The 19,405-nt window shown below is 34.9% G+C and overlaps 2 protein-coding genes across 3 annotated transcripts in view; one reads left to right on the top strand and one right to left on the bottom strand.

Annotated features, from left to right (window-relative positions):
* LOC142335868 (KICSTOR complex protein ITFG2-like) overlaps positions 1–19,405 on the bottom strand; it is a 408,175-nt gene that overhangs the window by 246,319 nt on the left and 142,451 nt on the right. The window lies entirely within an intron of this gene.
* Positions 1–19,405, top strand: part of LOC142335864 (uncharacterized) — a 103,255-nt gene that overhangs the window by 29,437 nt on the left and 54,413 nt on the right. The window contains exons 9-11 of the mRNA XM_075384194.1: positions 5,633–5,836; positions 13,349–13,718; positions 17,304–17,537. Coding sequence (XP_075240309.1) covers positions 5,633–5,836; positions 13,349–13,718; positions 17,304–17,537 — 808 coding nt within the window. The remainder of the gene's footprint in view (positions 1–5,632; positions 5,837–13,348; positions 13,719–17,303; positions 17,538–19,405) is intronic.

The following is a 19,405-nucleotide window of genomic DNA, read 5'->3' on the forward strand; positions in this document are numbered from 1 at the left end:
GCCATGGAATTGTTTTCAACCTTTTTAATGTCACGAATTTCAGCAATTTTTTGATAAAATTTGCTTTTTCAATTTTTTGAATTTTTTTGTCGTTGTACAGGTTTTTTCAGCCTCAAGAGCCAAAGGAACCTCCTCTAGAGTTTGAAAATAGGTTACTGTATATTTTCTAGATGTAATGGAATGTCTTGCAAGATTTTAACATCACGAATTTTAGCATTTTTTGACAATTTTTGCCATTTCTGTTTTGACATTTAGTCATCCTTCAGGTTTTTTGAACCTCAAGGGTCAGAAAACCTCTGTTAGGGTTTGATGATAAATTATTGGAAAATTTTGGTTGGTCATGGATTAATTTTCAGCTCTTTCATATCACAAGTAATAGCAGTTTTTTTAATAAAACATGCAGTTTTTGAAATTTTTTAATCTTTTCCAGATTTTAATATTACGATTTTAAGCAATTTTTTTACTGTTTTCAATGTTTTTGATTTTTCCATCACCAGAGGCCCTGGGACCTGCTCCAAGGTTTCATAAGAAGCTGCTGCATAGCTTCTAGAGTTAATGGGATGATGATCAATATTTTTTTAACTCCAATTTTAGTAATTTTTGGTTAAAATATAATTTTCAAATTTTCGGAAACTTTATCATTTTCCAAGTGTATGGATCTTTACGAGCCAGTTAAACTATTTCAGGCTTGAATCAGGGACACTGGATAGACCTTGAGACAGTGCAATGGTTCTTAAGGTTTTAAAATCTTGACTTCTTAGCAAGATTTTGTTAAAATTTGCAGTTGTTTCCATTTTTTTTTTTCATTTTGTCCTTGAGTTTAACATTGAGTTTAACGAACATTACTTGCGAACGAAACTTTTTGAAGCCTTGGAGATGGGTTAGTTGACAGAACTTTTGAGACAAAAAATGTCTTTGTAACCGCAAAATTGAAAACTTGTTTTTAATTTAGCCTTTTTCGGATTTTTCCATATAATTTATTTGCTAGGCTAGAAACCTAGAAGTTGCATAGTCGAATCCCATCGTGGGAAATATTCCTGTCTCTTTCTCTCTGTGTCGGTTAGAGTTTCTTTCCTTCTCTTTATCGTTCTCGTTTTATCTCTCTTTCTCTCTATCTATCTATCTATCTATCTCGTTTTATTGATGCCCTACTTCAGCTGCTGTTATATGGCGTAATGTCATCAACACTGATTCTCATTAACAATGGGCTATAGTATAAATGTTATTGTCATAAATGATCCAACAGGCACTTTTTAGGAAATCACTGTTAATTGCTCTCAAAAACAACTTGTAGCAAATATATTTATCCTGTTTGTCTCTTTTATGCAATTTTTCGCTTGGCCGATTTTTCGTCTGACGCATTTGACTTTCGTCTTCAGAACCAGGATAAATAGGTGGCGCCCAGTTGCATAAAGTTCTCTTAGAGCCATTCAACCCACTAGTCCTCATGTATGGGGTTAACGGAAACTGTTTTGGAGACTTGTACTTACGGCGTGAAGGGCAGATCGAAGAAATTGATCCCACACCCCCGCTGCGCTGACCCTTATGCCCATTCAATTAATCTAAAGCTAGCCTCACTAAACCGTGGCTAGATACTAACGAAGACAACCGCTCGCCCATCATTTGAGAGCAATTCGCCCGACTTTAGTCGGTTATGTTTATAGTTGCGCAGCTTTAAGTCGAGCGGAGCTATAATGCGGTTTTCGTGTTTTTTTTTTTACAGTTCAAAGACCTTGAATTGTAGTTGTGTGCTGTCTTTTTAAGATCTATTCACAATTTTTCGGCTTCTTTACTTCAATGTGACGCAAATTATAGTGGTAATTAATCATGCCGAATTAGTAAAGAGAGCGAAAAATCGACTAGGTTTGAAGCGTGTTTAATTGCTCTTGAACGAAGTTCATAGATAGCATTTTTTGCAAACGTATTTCTTTTTTATGCAAACTTTTCGCTTGACCGTTTTTGTTCTTTTCTTCAACAACAATAATTGACCTCTCAAAGGATTTTTTCATGCTTTCGTTCTTCATTTTTGAGTGATCTCTATTGCTCTCACTCCGAAGTAAAGCTTGTGGCTAATGTAAAATCGGTTCCAGCGTAGCCAAAAGGGCATGATAGCCGAGTGGGTAGTGCATCGGGTTTTGGATAGGGAGGTCAGTGGTTTGAATACCGGTGGAGTCAAATTGTTTTCCACCAGTCTGTCGTTTGAGAGCAGTTCTTCTGTCATTAGTCGGTTAATATATTTTCAAACTTCCCTTAAAGTTGAAAGTTGGCGTTCGAACAATTTTTCAGTTTATCAGAAGGAATTTTTTTTCACTTGCGTCAATTTGACTTCCGTTTTGACTGTTTCTTCTCCTGAGTGCTATTAAGTTGATGATATGTATGTGACACTTTGTAGTAGTAAAATATTAGAGAATTGAATTTCGCAGCTTTTAAATATTACTAGTGTACTATCACTTAGTTTCACCCATTTGACTTTTAGTCCTCAGAAGCTGGATGAACAGGTAGCTCCCGGTTGGCATTAAGTGCTCCACAAGCTTTTCAGCTCTGTTTCAGCTCAAACTGTTTTTCAGGTTTATACTTATGGTGTGAAGGTCGGTTCTTGGAGGTTTACGACACCCCCACTGTTGACCCCCCACTCTTTCACCCCACCCCACCCCACCGCGCTGTTCCCCCTCACCCCAGTGATCCCAGCCATCCCACCCCCATCAGCACCCCCCCCCCCCCCCCCCCCCCCCGTTTCTGTGGCTAGCTAATGAAGAACAATCGCTCGCTAAAAACGCAAATTTTACTAATTTTCGCAATTTTTTTAAAAGATTTTTGGAAAGTTTTTGTCATTTTTTGAGTTTTATCAGCCCTAGGTTGTCAGAAAACCTCCTCTAGGGTTTAATAATAATATTTTACTTCATAGTTTCTGGTAGTAATGGAATGTTTTCAACATTGTAACATCACGAATTTTAGCATTTTTTTGACAAAACCTTCATTTTTCAAATTTTTTGACATTTATTTTTTTCTCTTTCAGGTCTTTCTAGACCCAGGAGCCAGAAAACCTCCTAAGGGGTTTGATTATAAGTTACTGAAAATTTGCCGTTGAATGGTTTTCAACTTTTTTATATCACCATTTTTACCATTTTTGATAAAACTTGAATTTTTTTCAAGTTTTCTGAAAATTTTTGTTTTTTAGGTTTTCTTCTGGCCTCAGGAGCCAAGGCAATTTTTCCTTGGAAATTAGGTTATTGTATAGTTTTTAGATTAACAGAATGTTTTTCAAGATTTTAACATCACTAATTTTAGCATTTTTTGACAACTTTTGCCATTTTTTTTTCAATTTTTCGACAGTTATTGTCACTAATCGGGTTTTTTCAGCCTCAGGGGTCAGAAAACCTCCATTAGGGTTTGATAGTAAGTTTCTGGAGTTTGTTTTGTTTAGGGAATAGTTTTCAAGTTTTTTTGTCATTTTTAGGGTTCTCCAGCCTCAATGCCTTATAACCTGCTCTGGGGGTTTGATAATAGGATACTGAACAGATTCTTGATGTAATTGAATGTTTTTAAATATTTTAATAACACGAATTTCAGCAGTTTTTTAAAAAATATATTTGCGATTTCAAGTTTTATTTTTATTCATTTTATTTTTTCCGGCACCAGGGTCCAAAGGACCTCCTCCAAAATTTGATTATCAGCTGTTCCATAGTTTCTAGAGTTAATGAAATGGTAATCAATATTTGATGGCTTCAGCTTTAGCAATTTTTTGATAAAATTTGATTTTCGATTTTTCGGAAAATTATCCTGTTCCAAGTTTATGGATCTTTGAGCTAGTCAAACTTTTGAAAGCTTTAGATAGGGAATTTTAGCAAGATTTTAAAATTTGGGATTGTTTTCAAAAATTTTGTGATTAATTCCGTAAATATTTTAAGGCTTTAAATAGGGATACTGGATAGTTTCGTTCGACAATGAAATGGTTATGAAGATTTTTTAATATCTTGAATTTTAGCAAGATTTTAAAATTTGCGATTGTTTTCAAAAATGTTGTGATTATTTGTCCTTTTCTGAATTTAACGATCATTACTGGCCAACAAAATTTTTTAAATTTTGCAGAAGGGTTACTAGACAGATCTCCTGAGACAAATTTGGTTTTGAACATTTTTTTCACTGCGAAATCTGAAAACTTTTCTTAATTTTTGCAATATTTTGGAATTTTTTTAAATATCTGTTTTTTTTCTATTTGATTTACTAACAAGGCTAGAAACTAAAAGTTGCTGAGTCGAATCAAGCTAAAGCTAGCCTCACTAAAACCCTGGATGGCTACTTTTTTAGTCCTGCAGTTTTTGTTTTTCCTGTGGTCTGGTCGCTCTATTAAAAATACAGTCGCTTTGGCTTTTCAGTGTGGCGTGATATTAGTCAATTTATTTCCACTTTAGCTAACTTTTTCATTGACTGGGATGTCGTTTGGTTTCGCTTTGTTGAGGCGAATTTGTGTACCTTGTCTTCCTTTGTCCATTTTGTAGTTATGTTGTCCCTTTTTCAGCCATTGGAAATTCTAATAGATATTTTCCAACATCTAAAGTCTTATGATGTTCTCTAGTTAAGGTTTCTGGAATTTAGTAATGTGTTGATTTTATTTTGACTGATTTTTTAATTTTGACTCCAAAGTTTTTCAAACGAAATTTTTTGTCTAGAATTATTGCTTATTTTTGCGAATATAGGGTCATGGATTTTTCGCTTGTTTTAGTTTGATTTTAATTTTTTAATGTTAATTGTCAGGTCATTAGTTAATTCAATTCTTTGGTTGTAATTCAGGACGAGTCCTGCTTTGTTTTTTAAGGTTTGTTCACTTATTTTAATGATTTTTCAAGTCAATTTTGTGACGTGATTTTGGTAACGTCGAGTCATGAAGTGGAGCTAAAAACCAGTAGTTTTGCGGCCCGACCATTTGCACTCCAATTTCAAAGTAGACAGGGAAAACGGTGTTTCAAAATTTTGCTGTCGATTTTTTGTTCACATGCAGCAGTTTGACTTAAATGTTGTGCTTTTTTCAAGTTTTTATTGTTTTTTTTTGTGGTGTAACCCGATTTTTGTTTACTCAATAAAAAATTCTTTGAGCTGCGTCATGACTTGTACTGGATTACACGTGACGATCATTACCTCACTCAATAAAATGACTTTTTGTGCACTTAAAATCTTAGTTTTTAGTTAGTTTAAGTTCAAAGGAACTCATATGTGTAACAAACAGGCTTCTGCGGAATGAGTTTGATAAGCTTTTATAATTTATCGCTGGATGTTTTTACATAGCTCTTTGAGCGGCTCCAATAATTTTTTCAACTTATATCTGTTTCTATCTATATTATACGGCACGCAGCTATTCCGGCAATCTACTGTTTATTGTTTGAAAAGAAACTATGTTCGCATCTATTAAATATATTAGTGTTTCCCCATGAATTAGCTTGTGAAATGCACCAGGTAATACCACATTCGTATTAGTATTGAATTACCTCTTAAGGGGTACAAAATTTCTGTTTACCTGGATCTTGAAGTTCGAATTTGGAAAAATATGTTTGAATTTCTTATCAATTTTTGCAGGGTTTTTGTACAATTTGTTGTATTTTAAAGGATTTTGTTTTAATAAAATTTTTTGCCTTAGGACGAGGTAGAGGCTGTGATAAAATACGCCGAGAATCTTGTGATAGACATGCTGAAGAGACTAGTAAATGTGCATCTGTCAGAGTACAACCAGGACAGTGATGAAGTGGACCCTCCAGTCATGAATATGTACCCTGATGAGGTGTGCTATCGGGTTCTCGTGTATGTCTTGCACAAACATGGACTCCTGTCCAATATCTCTAATGTGAGTCCGACCTTAATCGCGATTTCTGCTATTGCTCTCAAGTAGAATATACGATAACCACGCAGCGACAGTGGTGTTTCCTCAATTTCTGGTTTTTCAGCATTGATAAAGGAATTCTGGTATTTTTAATTGCTCTCGAACGAAGTTTGAGGCAATTAATGTAAACGTGTGCCTGTTGCAAGTTTTTCGCTCGACCGTTTTTGCGCTTTTGTTCTAGAACATTCTGAGTTTTCCATGAGTTTTTCACGCTTCATTTTTTGAGTTCCTCGTTTTTACTTGCGCTCGTAGAGAAGCATTTATTATAAACGTGCGTTTTTTTATGCAAAATTTTTGCTTGACCGTTTTGACTTTTCGAGTGACTTTTATACTGAGTTGTTTTATTGAAGAGATGGCTTATTCGTGAGTGGAGAAAAGCGATTAGTTATCTTGTTAGTACAGCATTTAAACAAGGGAAAAAGTCATTACTCATGAATTTCTTCACTATAATTGTATGAGTGCAACTAGATTGCTGTACCCTTGGTGTTTTTTTCAATTCGTAAGAATTTGAATTATATTCGGGTGCTCTTTTTGAGACTCGAAAAGGGGTATTGATTGAGCATCTTGTTGATCGATAATTTTCTCGAAGCTTATCTGAAACAGGATAAATAAACAGGATTTTTAAAGACAACGAAAAAAAAGGTTAGTACTGGATAGTCTACTGAGACATTGAAATGGTTTTGTATGGATTTTATTATCTTGAATTTTAGCAAGATTTTGTTAAATTTTGCGTTTGAAAATTTTTGAATATTTTTGTCCTTTTCTCAGTTTAACGATCATTACTGGCCAATGAAGCTTTTCAGGTCTGGCAGATGGGTTACTTAACATAACTCCAGAGACAAAAATTAGTTTGAATCTTTTCACTTCGAAATCTGGAAGCTTTTCTTTTAAATTTTGCAATATTTTGCAAATTTTTAAAATATCAATTTTTTGATTTATTTACTAACAAGGCTAGAAAACTAAAAGTTCCAGAGTCGAATCAAGCTAATGCCAGCTTCACTAAACCGTGGCTAGGTACTGACGAAGTCAACTGCTCGCCGGTCGTTTGAGAGCAATTCGCCCGACTTAGTCGTTTATATGTTATGTTCTTGAGGTAATAACACCAATTTTCAACAATATCAAGGTAACTGATCGGAACTCAATCAGTGTCAATAAATCAGTCTTATACGATGATGGCTGTTAGTAATGATGTTCTATTGACAACATAAAAGAAATGGGCATTATTTGGTATGGGATTATATTATTTTAGTATGGGAATTATATGTTTTCCATACCAAGATGGAACCAAGACAGCACGAAGAACTATGTCACAGACATTCTGGAGTTCTACCGGCTTTGGAACCTCTATTATGCATGTTAATAATTGTTGTAAATGGCAATAGCTGAGCGGAGCTCTTATTGTCTGTGTCTTGTTTTAAACTCCTCGAAGAGATGTTGTTGTGATCTTCTGTTTAATAGCCGCACAGCGATAGCTGGGGCTATAATTGGCCTTCTTTTGGTTTTTTATTTCGTCTAGATTTTTGTTGCGACCATATGACGTCACAACAACTTGAAATCAGTTTGTTCTTTCGATCGTGCAATTTCAACTGAATTGCGTGCGTGACGTCTTTTTTCACTCTTAGCGGAGCGAGTGTTTTTGTTCATTCGCGTGGTTAAGTTTTTGGTCAAACATGACTTACCTCACTCTCAAAAATGACTTCCTCACTTTGAAATTGACTTTTCATAACTTTAATTAAAAGAGATGAAGTCAAGTGGATGTGTGTCACTCTAAGTGAAGGTTATTTGAGAGCACTTGCTAAAAGCAGCAGTAATTTATTCAGATTCGTATAACATCTCAGCTTGTAATTAAGGTCTGTTTATCTCAGCTTAATTAAAATTTGGTCTGTTTCCTTTACTATCTTATTGAGACTGCTGATCTATAAAGCTATTGCGGCTATTTTGTGGCTATCTGCCAGCTATGTTTCAAACTGGTAAAGGGTCACTGAAACAGGATGTGCTCGTTTGAGAGCAATTCTCCCGACGTTAGTCGTTTATGTGTTATGTTCTTGAGGTTATTCCATAAGAATAATGGCAGTAAGCTTAATTTAAGTTTTTAATAACACCAATTTTTAACAATATCAAGGTAACTGATGGGAACTCAATCAGTGTCAATAAAGAAGTCTTATACGATGATGGATGTTAGTAAGGATGTTTTATTGACAACATAAAACAAATGGGCATTATTTGGTATGGGATTATATTATTTTAGCATGGGAATTATATGTTTTCCATACCAAGATGGAACCAAGACAGCACGAAGAACTATGTCACAGACTTTCAGGAGTTCTACCGGCTTTGGAACCTCTATTATGCATGTTAATAATTGTTGTAAATGGCAATAGCTGAACGGAGCTCTTATTTTCTGTGTCTTGTTTTAAACTCGTCGAAGAGATGTTGTTGTGATCTTCTGTTTAATAGCCGCACAGCGATAGCTGGGGCTATAATTGGCCTTCTCTTGGTTTTTTTTATTTCGTCTAGATTTTTGTTGCGACCATATGACGTCACAACAACTGGAAATCAGCTTTTTGTTCTTTCGTTCGTGCAATTTCAACTGAATTGCGTGCGTGATGTCTTTTTTCACTCTTAGCGGAACGAGTGTTCTTGATCATTTTCGTGATTAAGTTTTTGGTCACACGTGACTTACCTCACTCTCAAAAATGACTTCCGCACTTTGAAATTTCATAACTTCAATTTGAAGAGATAGGGTCAAGTGAGTGTGTGCCACTCTAATTAAAGGCTGTTTGAGAGCAGCTATTAGAAGCAGCAATAAGATTTACAGATTCGTAATCAAAATTTTACATCTGAGCCTTTAATAAAAAGAATGTTCTGTTTCTTTTTTATTGGTCTGTTTCTTTTACTATCCTTTTGCGAAGCTATTGCGGCTATTTGTGACAATCTGCCAAATATGTCCTTTGTTTTAAATTGGACGCTCTTTTTTTTACATTTTTTCACACATCAAAGCAGAAAATCAAATTTTCTGAATGACTTCCTCTCAATAACCGAGTTTGTGTGCGTTACATCATTTCTCACTCTAGCAAACGTGTTTAGGTCGTTTGCGTGACTTACATTTGATCATACGTGGCTTACCCCATAATTTTTTTTGCTACTTTCCATATTTTGAGCGTCATTGACAGGTTTTTTTAGATCTTGTATCTAGTTTTTTTTATCTGATATCTATCTGTTTCTATTTTTATTTTACGTCGCGCAAGCCTATTTTGCTTCTTTTTTTGGCAATTTGACGGCTATGTTAAATGAGACGGAAGTTGCCCATGTTTTAAGTCAAGCTCTGCTTCTAAATATGTCAGGGGTCTTTCAGCTACATTTTTTACGATCTGTCGCCACAGCTCACTTTAAATTTGCTTTTTCATCCTTTCATGTAGTTCAGAATGAGGTGTGTTTCGTCATTTTTCGCTCTTTTCGGAGCTAGTTTCCCAGACTACATTTTAGTCACACGTGACTGATCTCACTCTCCAAAATAACTTTTTTTACTCTAAATTACGTTTGCTTGTTTTAATCGAAGGGTTTCTGAGGATATCTAACTCTAGTTGATACATATTTGTGGGCAAGTAAACGAAACAACCCATAAATTAAAATTTGACAATTAAATTAGACCCATAAATCAAAATATGACAATACCTGCACTTAAAGGAAAAAATTTTTTGCTTGGGTTTGGTCTTATTATTAGCCAGCTATCTGCTAACAACCAGCTATCTTCCCAGCCGGCTATTATTGAGCTCCTTTTTTTACATGCAATCCAAGAATTGGATTGTATTCGTGCTTTTTTTACGATGTTTTCACACATTCTTCCATGACTTATCTTTCATAACGGGATAAACGAGTAACAACCGGAGGTAATTTAAAGGACCTTAGGTTGCTATAGTTGTCTTTCAAATGCTTAGATTGCTAAAACTGCGAGGAAGCCTAAATTCACAGTGAAAAGTTAATTTTTTTGGAAAAGTTCATTTTGGGAGTTCATTTATGGAGTTTTTGTGGACTTGGAGATGAGTTGCCAAATAATTTCTAGAGAGAAAGAAATTGTGCTGAAGATATTAACATCACGAATTTCGGCAATTTTTAAAATAAATTTCGAAGTTAACTGTTTTCTGACAATTTTTGTCATTTTCTGAGATCTTCTATCGTCAGGGGATTTTTCTGAGATTTCTTAATTCAAGTTCTCTAGGGTTTGGTTATAAGCTAATGCGTAATTCCTAGTAGCAATGGAAGGGTATTCAAGATATTAATTTCACGAATTCCTCTGTATTTCTTTGAAATTTGCAATTTAAGTTTTCAAAAGTATTTTTATTTTATTTTAAATACTTCATGGGTCAATGTAAAGTTCCCGGTCCGTTTTTAATGTTAAAGGATTGGTTTTAATGATAGTACCAAAGTTTTTAAAACTTGATAATAAGATTTTTAAAAATAAATTTAGCAATTTTTAGTTTTTAATTTTATTAATCATTTCATAGTTTTCAATCTGTTAGGTGCCAAAGACACATTGGTGAGCTGGATCGGGATTTTGGTTAAGTTTTAACGAATAAAATGGTATGGTTATCAATATAGTTAACACTTTTTTAGTTTTTTTTTTACTCTTTGCTGTTTTTGTTTTTCTCTGATTTTCTCTTATATATCCAACAGGATTTGTCATGGTTGCCGAGTTTTGTCTTTTCAACTTTTTCAAACCACTACCTTGGCATTCTACACTCTGATCCTAAAAGTATAAAAACTTTAATTTCCTTTTCCGTTTTTTTCTAAGTTTTTAAACTACGTTTGTCTCTCTGGCTGGCATATTGTGCAATTGGTCTGCATGTCAGGTATGGTAGGTAGTTTTAAGTTTTTCATACAGTTCTTTGGATTGTATGCCACGAGGTGTCCTGCTAGGTTTTTCCGAGTAAAGTCTGTTTCGTTTTACCTTAGTTCGCAGCTTGTTCAACGTTTTGCGTAATATCTTTGTGACGTCTCTAGGCTAGTTTCATTCTTCGCTCATTCTGCTCAAAGTGCTTTCAAAGAGTCTAAAAAACGAAATCAAAAATAGAAACAGGATAAACCCATAAAGCCGTACTGTAGATGCCCGCTACTGAAACTTTTTTGTAAGTCTTAAGTATGTTTATTGGTATTGATACTGCCCTGGGTCCTCTCATTGAGGAACAGAGCATGTCCTAACTGCAAAATTAAATTCAAAAACTTCGCAGTTTGCTATTTTTGTACAAAAATCATTTTCATTTTTTCAATTCCAATGGGGATTATGTCTGCCAGCTATATTGGTTTTTCGAGTCCGGCGAAGACACATACTTCGGCGTCAAAGTTTTTCTCGAGGAAATTGTTTCATTTTGCTGCAGCTATTTATATTTTCTCTCGGATTGTTTAATTTGCTCATTTGCAACAGTTTTGTTTGATTTTTCCATATATTTAGTAATCGCGATCTCTCCGCGCTTCACTTTCAGCACGAATTATTAATAACCTATTACGCTACTGCTTTTCGACGTATCGAGTTATTATTGGATCGAAATATGTCCATAGGCCACAGAGTGATTTAATTAATTGATAGCGAATGTCGGAAAGTAGTAGTCTAATGAGCTTAATTCAAGTTCTCTAGGGTTTGGTTGTAAGCTTTTGCTTAATTTCTAGTAGCAATGGAAGGGTTTTCAAGATATTAATTTCACGAATTTCTCTGTATTTCTTTGAGATTTGCAATTTAAGTTTTCAAAAGTATTTTCATTTGATTTTTTCAAATACTTCATGGGTCAATGTAAAGGCTTACAAGTTCCCGGTCCGTTTTTAATGTTAAAAGATTGGTTTTAAAGATACTACCAAAGTTTTTAAAATTTGGTAATAAGATTTTTAAAAATTTAGCAATTTTTAGTTTTTAATTTTATTCTTTTCATAGTTTGCAATCTGTTAGGTGCCCAAGACACTTTGATGAGCTGGATCGGGATTTTGGTTAAGTTTTAACGAATGAAATGGTATGGTTATCAATATAGTTAACACTTTTTTAGTTTTTTTTTACTTTTTGCTGTTTTTGTTTTCTCTTATATATCCAACAGGATTTGTCATGGTTGCCGAGTTTTCTCTTTTTTCATTTTCTAAACCAATACCTTGGCATTCTAGACTCTGATTCCTGAAAGTATAAACACTTTAATTTCCTTTTCCGTTTTTTTTCTAAGTTTTTGAAACTACGTTTGTCTCTTTGGCTGGCATATTGTGCAATTGGTCTGCATGTCAGGTATGGTAGGTAGTTTTAAGTTTTTCATGCAGTTCGTTGGATTGTATGCCAGGTGTCCTGCTAGGTTTTTCCGAGTAAAGTTTGTTTCGTTTTACCTTAGTTCGCAGCTTGTTCAACGTTTTGCGTAATATCTTTGTGACGTCTCTAGGCTAGTTTCATTCTTCGCTCATTCTGCTCAAAGTGCTTTCAAAGTGTCTAAAAAACGAAATCAAAATTAGAAACAGGATAAACCCATAAAGCCGTATTGTAGATGCCCGCTACTGAAACTTTTTTGTAAGTCTTAAGTTTGTTTATTGGTATTCATACTACCCTGGATCCTCTCATTAAGGAACAAAGCATGTCCTAACTGCAAAATTAAATTCAAAAACTTCGCAGTTAGCTGTTTTTGTACAAAAATCATTTTCATTTTTTCAATTCCAATGGGGATTATGTCTGCCAGATATATTGGTTTTTTGAGTCCGGCGAAGACACATACTTCGGCGTCAAAGTTTTTCACGAGGAAATTGTTTCATTTTGCTGCAGCTTTTTATATTTTCTCTTGCATTGTTTAATTTGCTCATTTGCAACAGTTTTGTTTGATTTTTTCCATATATTTAGTAATCGCGATCTCTCTCAGCACTTCCACTTTCAGCGCGAATTATTAATAACCTATTACGCTACTGCTTTTCGACGTATCAAGTTATTAATGGATCGAATTATGTCCATAGGCCACAGAGTGATTTAATTAATTGATAACGAATGTCGGATAGTAGTACTCTATTGAGCTCAAATATTGGATTGTATATTGAATTTTTCAATACATGAGTAACTGATCAGATTTGCTTGTAGTGAAAAGATCCAAGATATGATTGAACCCGTGTTTTTGGAGATCTTGTCATATTTTTGTTTAAAAGAAGTTGTATAGCTTATGGGTTGTTTCTAATAACTGCACTCAAATAAACATTAATTATTAATTAGAGTGGGGCATCCATCCTCAGTTGACCAGAATCGCACGTACGTCTGTATATGATTTAGGGATCTATTGTTTCGGCTCCTCCAGCCTAGTGGGAATATATGTTTTATGACCCCCAGGCGCACGTGCATTATTTGTACATAGTAACGTGCTATATAACAAATAATTTTTAACTGGGGGTCATAAAAAACACTGGGGGCGAAACAGAATAGATCCTAATTTAGTTCGCAAAGCCGGTGTTTTACAGGTGTATCTGTGTTTTCAGCTTCAAAAAATATTGAAGAAGCACAACGTGAAGCTGAATGCTGGAACATACTCCTACATGAACAGTATGCGACATGACAAGTCGGCTAAGAAGAGCATCAGTGTCGCTCTTCAGCCAATGCAAACCCCACCACTAACTTCAACTTCAACCGCCCAAGCTGAAAAGCCTTCTCTGCCTCAAATCATATCAGATGACCGAGAGAAACAACTGCGTATTATTGCTAGGAAGAAATGGAAAGCGGCTTATTGTGCTACTAAGTTTATAATGTTGCACAAAAGAGTTGCTTCTATGAACACACATTCGATAGAAAAGGAATCCAACAAGTTACCCGAAGTTAAGTCGGAGGAAAATGTTGACGATATTGAACAAAGTTAGTGTAGAAAAAGTGGGGGGGGGGGGGGGTGCTGGCTTTAGAAGTTCTTTTTGTTCCTACTAATTGTGATGTGGTTACGTGACTCTGATGAAGTCTGAAGAACATTTGGCGTCAATCGAGAACCTCGTTGTGGTTCGATGTATAAGTCAGAAGTGACTTTAATCAACACCTGTTGCGATAATAGCAATTAAATAAACTGCCAGTGTAATAAATTTTAATACCCCATCGACACTGGAAAAACACTTCAGCATTAGACTACGAGTTTATCACACTCTTTTATCGCCACTGTTACTACGTAAAGAGTGGCGATAAAAGAGTGGTGATAAACTCTTAGTCTAATGATGAAAACAGTTCGATAAACTTGTAGTCTAAAAAAACAAACATGATCGCCACACTGTTGTTATTGCCCTCGGAGTTATCATAACACCTCGGCTTTGCCTTGGAGTTTGATAACTTCTCTGTGGCGATAACAACCATGTGGTAATATTCATTAGCAGAGTCTCGCAATCATGTCGAAGTACGTGCCGTGCAAATTTTAAATTCTGGAACTCTATAGAAAAACCGGACAATCTAGAATAAATCGGGCATTGCAGAGATCTGACATTTTTAGTGGTCGTTATCTAGATTCTAATAAAGTCTTTATATCTATATCATTACGCTCGAGGCACGTTGCAGCCCAAATCTGAAAAATTTTCAAAAAATTTGGGAAAAAAAATTGGAATGTGAAATAACATCCGACCAGACGTATCCAGACAGACTGTGCGTGTTACTGAAACTTCTAAAAGAGGTCATAGGTCAAAAGAAAAAAGTGGACGTAAGACATCGCTGTGAAAGTTGCGATGACGAGCAATCATGACAGGTCCTTTAGAAGCAAGAAAAGTAAATTAATAATCGATTTGCCTACTAGAGCAGTCACAACTGAAATTTGTTTCTTCTGCTCGGGTTTTGTTTTAAACAAGTCCCCTTTCATGTTTGATTTTAACTCATCCCACTGGCTGTTTCTACTAAATAGATTTAAATCCATTCACTCAATGAATTACGCAATCTAGTGAATAGGCCAATGGAGCAAAGCCAAATGAAGTGAGATAAAGCATTAAAGACCGGTTATTGGTATTAAACCTAATAGCCATTAGATTTGTAACCGAATTAAAGGTAGTTGTGCAATCCTTTAACTAAAACGGCACACAAAATTAGATCGTTTTGTCACTTAGGCAAAAAGGCCGTCAATTTATAGCATTTCTTTTACATTTTCTCTTACAATCCCGAAGGTGTTCGAAGGCGGCAATCTTCCGGCAATCAATCTGCCGGCTGTTTTTATTAATAATTGTGTATTTTCTTCCATGGGCTTTGGTTTAGGTGCGATAATAGCCGCGAAAGAATAGCTATTATAGTCCTTCTCTTGTTTTTTTTTTCACACTTCAAAGATGCTTCAAAAAGCCTTTTGTTCAGATGTTTTCATGATTTTTGATTTTGTTCTCGCCGAAATAGGAAGTGAAAAAAAGTGAGTGGTTTTTTGGCGTAAAATTTGCACTCTAATTTTAAAGTAGTGAGAAAATGGAGTTTGAAAAAAACATGATTTTTCTGATTATGACTATATGCTCTCAACCGAAGTTTGTAGCAATTATATTAGTCCTGTCGTTCTTTTTTAATGCGATTTTTTGCTTGACCGATTTTTTGTGTGACGCGCTTGTTTCACCTCAAACTGTTTTGAAGACTTATACTTTTGGTATGAAGGACGGTTTTTAGAGGTTGAAGACCCCTCCACTGTTGACCCCCCTCTCGCTATTGCCCCCACCCCCACTCCCGCGCGCTGTTACCCCCCTCCCTCACCCCACTGTTACCCCCAACCCTACTCTATCAGACTTCGGTGTACCTCTCCCCAGTTTCTATCTACTGACGAACAACCGCTCGCTAAAACACGCAAATTTACACTATTTTGAACAATTTTTTTCAAGCTTTATGAAAATGTTTGATATTTTTTGATTTTCATTAGCCCTGGGTGTCAAGGAACCTCCTCTAGGTTATAATAATAGGTTACTGCATAGTTTCTAGTGGTAATGGAATGGTTTCAAAATTTTAATATTACGAATTTCGGCATTTTTTTTTTTGACAAAACGTGCAAATTTTATTTAAAACTTGCTTTTCAAGTTTTTTAAAATTTGTCATATTTTAGGTTTCGCCGGCCTCAAGAGCCACGGAACTTCCTCTAGGGTTGGATTTTAGGTTACTGCATAGTTTCTCTATGTAATTGGATGTTTTTCAAGATTTTAATATCACAAATTTAAGCATTTTTTAAAAAAATATTTGCAATTTTTCAAGTTCTTTTTAATCTTTTTGAATTTTTTGATTTTTTCCGACACCAGGGGGCCCGTGACCTCCTCCAAGGTTTCATAAGAAGATGCTGCATAGTTTTTAGAGTTAATGAAATGGTTATCAATGTTTTACTGGCTTCATTTTCTGAAATTTTTTAAAATTTAATTTTCAAAATTTTGGAAAATTACTTGTTGAAAGTTTATGGTTCTTTATATGCCATTGAAACTACTTAAAAGCTTAAACTAGGGGTTCTGGATAGTCTCTTGAGACAGCAAAATTGTTTGAAGATTTTAATATCTTGAATTCTAGCAAGATTTTGTTAAAGTTTGCGATTATTTTCAAATATTTAGAATTTTTTTGTTCTTCTACGAAAATATTTAGAATTTTTTTGCCTACGAAATTTTTTAAGTTTTGCAGATGGGTAACTCGAAAGAATCCCAGAGACAAAAATGGTTTTTGAACATTTTTTTTCCACTGCGAAATCTGTAAAATTTTTTTAAATTTTGCTCTTATCGTTTTTTTTATTTGATTTAATTACTAACAAGGCAAGTAAACTTGCAGAGTCGAATCTCAATGTAGAAAATGTTACTAGCTCTCTCTTTCTCTATCTATCTCTCTGTCGGTTGGGGTTCCCGCTGCGCTCAACTCAGGTCTCTTCAATTAACCTAAAGCTAGCCTCACTAAACCGTTGCTGGCTACTGACGAAGCCAACCGCCTGCCGGTCGTTTGAGAGCAATTCGCCCGACGTTATTCGGTTATGTTTTTTTTGTTTACGTGTGGCGATTTGACTGCTGGTTTAACAATCGTTTTGTGCATTTCTGAATCCTTTTCCGAATCAACTTCTGTTCAATTCTTGGTCTTGTTTTTTAGTCAGTGAAAAATTTTTTGAATTGTAGGTCAGGAATTTTCCTGCTATATTTGTTATTTTGTCAAGATTTTTGTTCCCGCCATATTACGTCTCGATCACATCAGATCTGCCTTTTGATCATTTGTTCATGCAGTTGCGACAAAGGTGCGTGCGTGACATCAGTTTTTACTCTTATTTGAGCAAGTTCATTCCCGTGATTTAGTTTCCGATCACACGTGCTCACTTTGAAATTGACTTTCATTGACGGAGATAAGGTCCATCTGATAGAAATAACATAAGTTATACATTTTCTTCTAAATCAACCTGACATCTCACCAGTTATTGCAAAATCTTTTTTGAAAAAATTTTCACTATCTCTTGACGCTTTTCACTCTTTCTCCTTAAACTTTGTATGTGACTAGGGATCGAGCAATTTCACGACTGTGTATCACCCGAAAAGACTACCGAGAAGTCAAATCAGGACGAAATGAAAGGAGAAACAGTTTCAGTCGATTCAACATCGCAGTCGAAATTGGACGAACATGTGAACAAGAATGCTGCCATTGCTGCATCTGCAACAGAGGACAGTGGTGGCGGAGGAGGAGCAAGTGGACATAAACGCTTCTCCTCTTTAAACTACACGGCTGATTTCGCAGGTTCCGATATGTTTGCTGCTTTATTCAAGATATAAACAAATTTGGTGCAATAACACCCACAAAATCTATTAATGTAGTTAATTCTTTTTCTTTCTACCTGAATTTATTCTTCTATCTTAAGTTTCGACCGAAACAAATCACTTATGCGCCATGAGTACCAAAAGTTGTAAGTTTTTCGAGTTATTAAGTCTTCTTAGGTTGTCGACTTATTTTATGAGGTGCTGGGTAATTTTGAAGCAAGAAGTTTGTTAATTTTCTCTTTAGAAACGAATTGGTAATGATGAAATTTATGATGCTCGATACTGCTCGTAGTTAAATATACCGCAAGCATTGTCACAAAAGATGTCTTTGTGTAGTTTTTTATAGCTGCGAAGCTGTAAGCTGAGCGGAGCTATATTGCGGTCTTCTTGGTTCTTTACGACTCGAAAAGCAGTATTGGTTTTCCTAAGGTTTTTTTTACCGGAAGTAGTATTCGTTCAGACGGTGTTTTGACCTAAAAGCGAAAGAGTAAACTTGCCAAGTGAGCTAATTTTTTTCTGAGCGAGAGAAGTTTATTGATCACGCGCTTCGATTAGTGAATGACTTTTTGCTTTGAAAAATGTTTTTGAGAGTCCGGCGAATATAGATAATCTTTTTTAGCCGTTTTTTCGTCCATCTGGCTTAATTTTTTTAATTGTAGTTTTATTGCAGAAATTGTTTGATCGATGCTGCATTAATATGCAACCTTCTGAAATTGATACCACAAACTTTTGCAGCGCCTAATAATTCTTTTCAAATGTAAATTGGGCACATATTTCAACTTTATAGTTAATTGTTGAATTTTTTCCTCAATTTCCTCATTTTTTGATCTGTGAGAGGACTTTTTTTCTTAAAAATCAGTGTGTATGGCAACGTTCCTTTGGCAACTTGTGCACTGAACAACTCTTTTGAACGTGAAGTCATTTTTGTTCTATAAAATTTTACATACTTATCCGTTTTGTCCAATTTTTCTTTGTTTTTCGTTTGTTTCTGGTTTTATTTGGTAGAAATATTCTTTCCGTGCTCAGCCAGTGCTTTAATTTCGTGTCATTAAAATCTGATTTATTTTTTAAAGTTTAATTTTTGAAATTCAATGGAAATTTGTTTTTTTATACATTTTATAAATTAATTTTAATATTTTGACCATTTTTTAATTTCTCAAATCTCTACTATCTTTTTTCATTTTCTTTATTGAGACAGAACGAAGACTGTGTCATGTTTTTAAGCCATGATCGCTAATTGAATATGTACTCGTTTTTTGATTGACGAGGAGTGTATTTGAAACAGGATTTAAAAGTCAATTCTTCAGGTGAAAACGGCTAGAAAGTATTTAGGTCAAACGGCTGAACGGATCGAAGAGCAGCAAGAAGAGAGATTGGTTTTCTGTGCATATCATATTTTTAGAGAGAACGAGAAAAGTAGGTCTGAATAAATTGTCGGTAAGCGAGTGTAATTTTCGATTATGCGGATTTTTCAGAGCACTTTTTTAGTTTTAACTCACAATTTGTTAAACTAGTTTTAGTTTGTTTGGAAGCAGTTTTGACCATCAGAAGCAAATATTTCATTTTAAGATTCTTTTATCAGCTTGTTTACAATTTTGCATTTTTAGCATTTTGTGTATTTGATTCTATCTCTGATAGCAGTTACAAAGTTTTGTGGTTGAAATCAGTTGTTGAAGTTTTAGTGGTCTTTTGTTTTGACTAATAATTAATTTCAAATATTTTTGAAAATTGGCTAAATTGCAGCTTTTGCCTAATTCTTTGATCTTCCGCTTTTCGCTGCAGTTTTTGTGGGTTAATTCGTTGAGTTATTTTCTATGAGGCGACACTTCAAGTCGAGACTGTTTTGCG

Source organism: Convolutriloba macropyga, chromosome 3 (genome assembly GCF_964194025.1).
Source record: "Convolutriloba macropyga chromosome 3, txConMacr16.3, whole genome shotgun sequence".
Classification (NCBI taxonomy): domain Eukaryota; kingdom Metazoa; phylum Xenacoelomorpha; order Acoela; family Convolutidae; genus Convolutriloba; species Convolutriloba macropyga.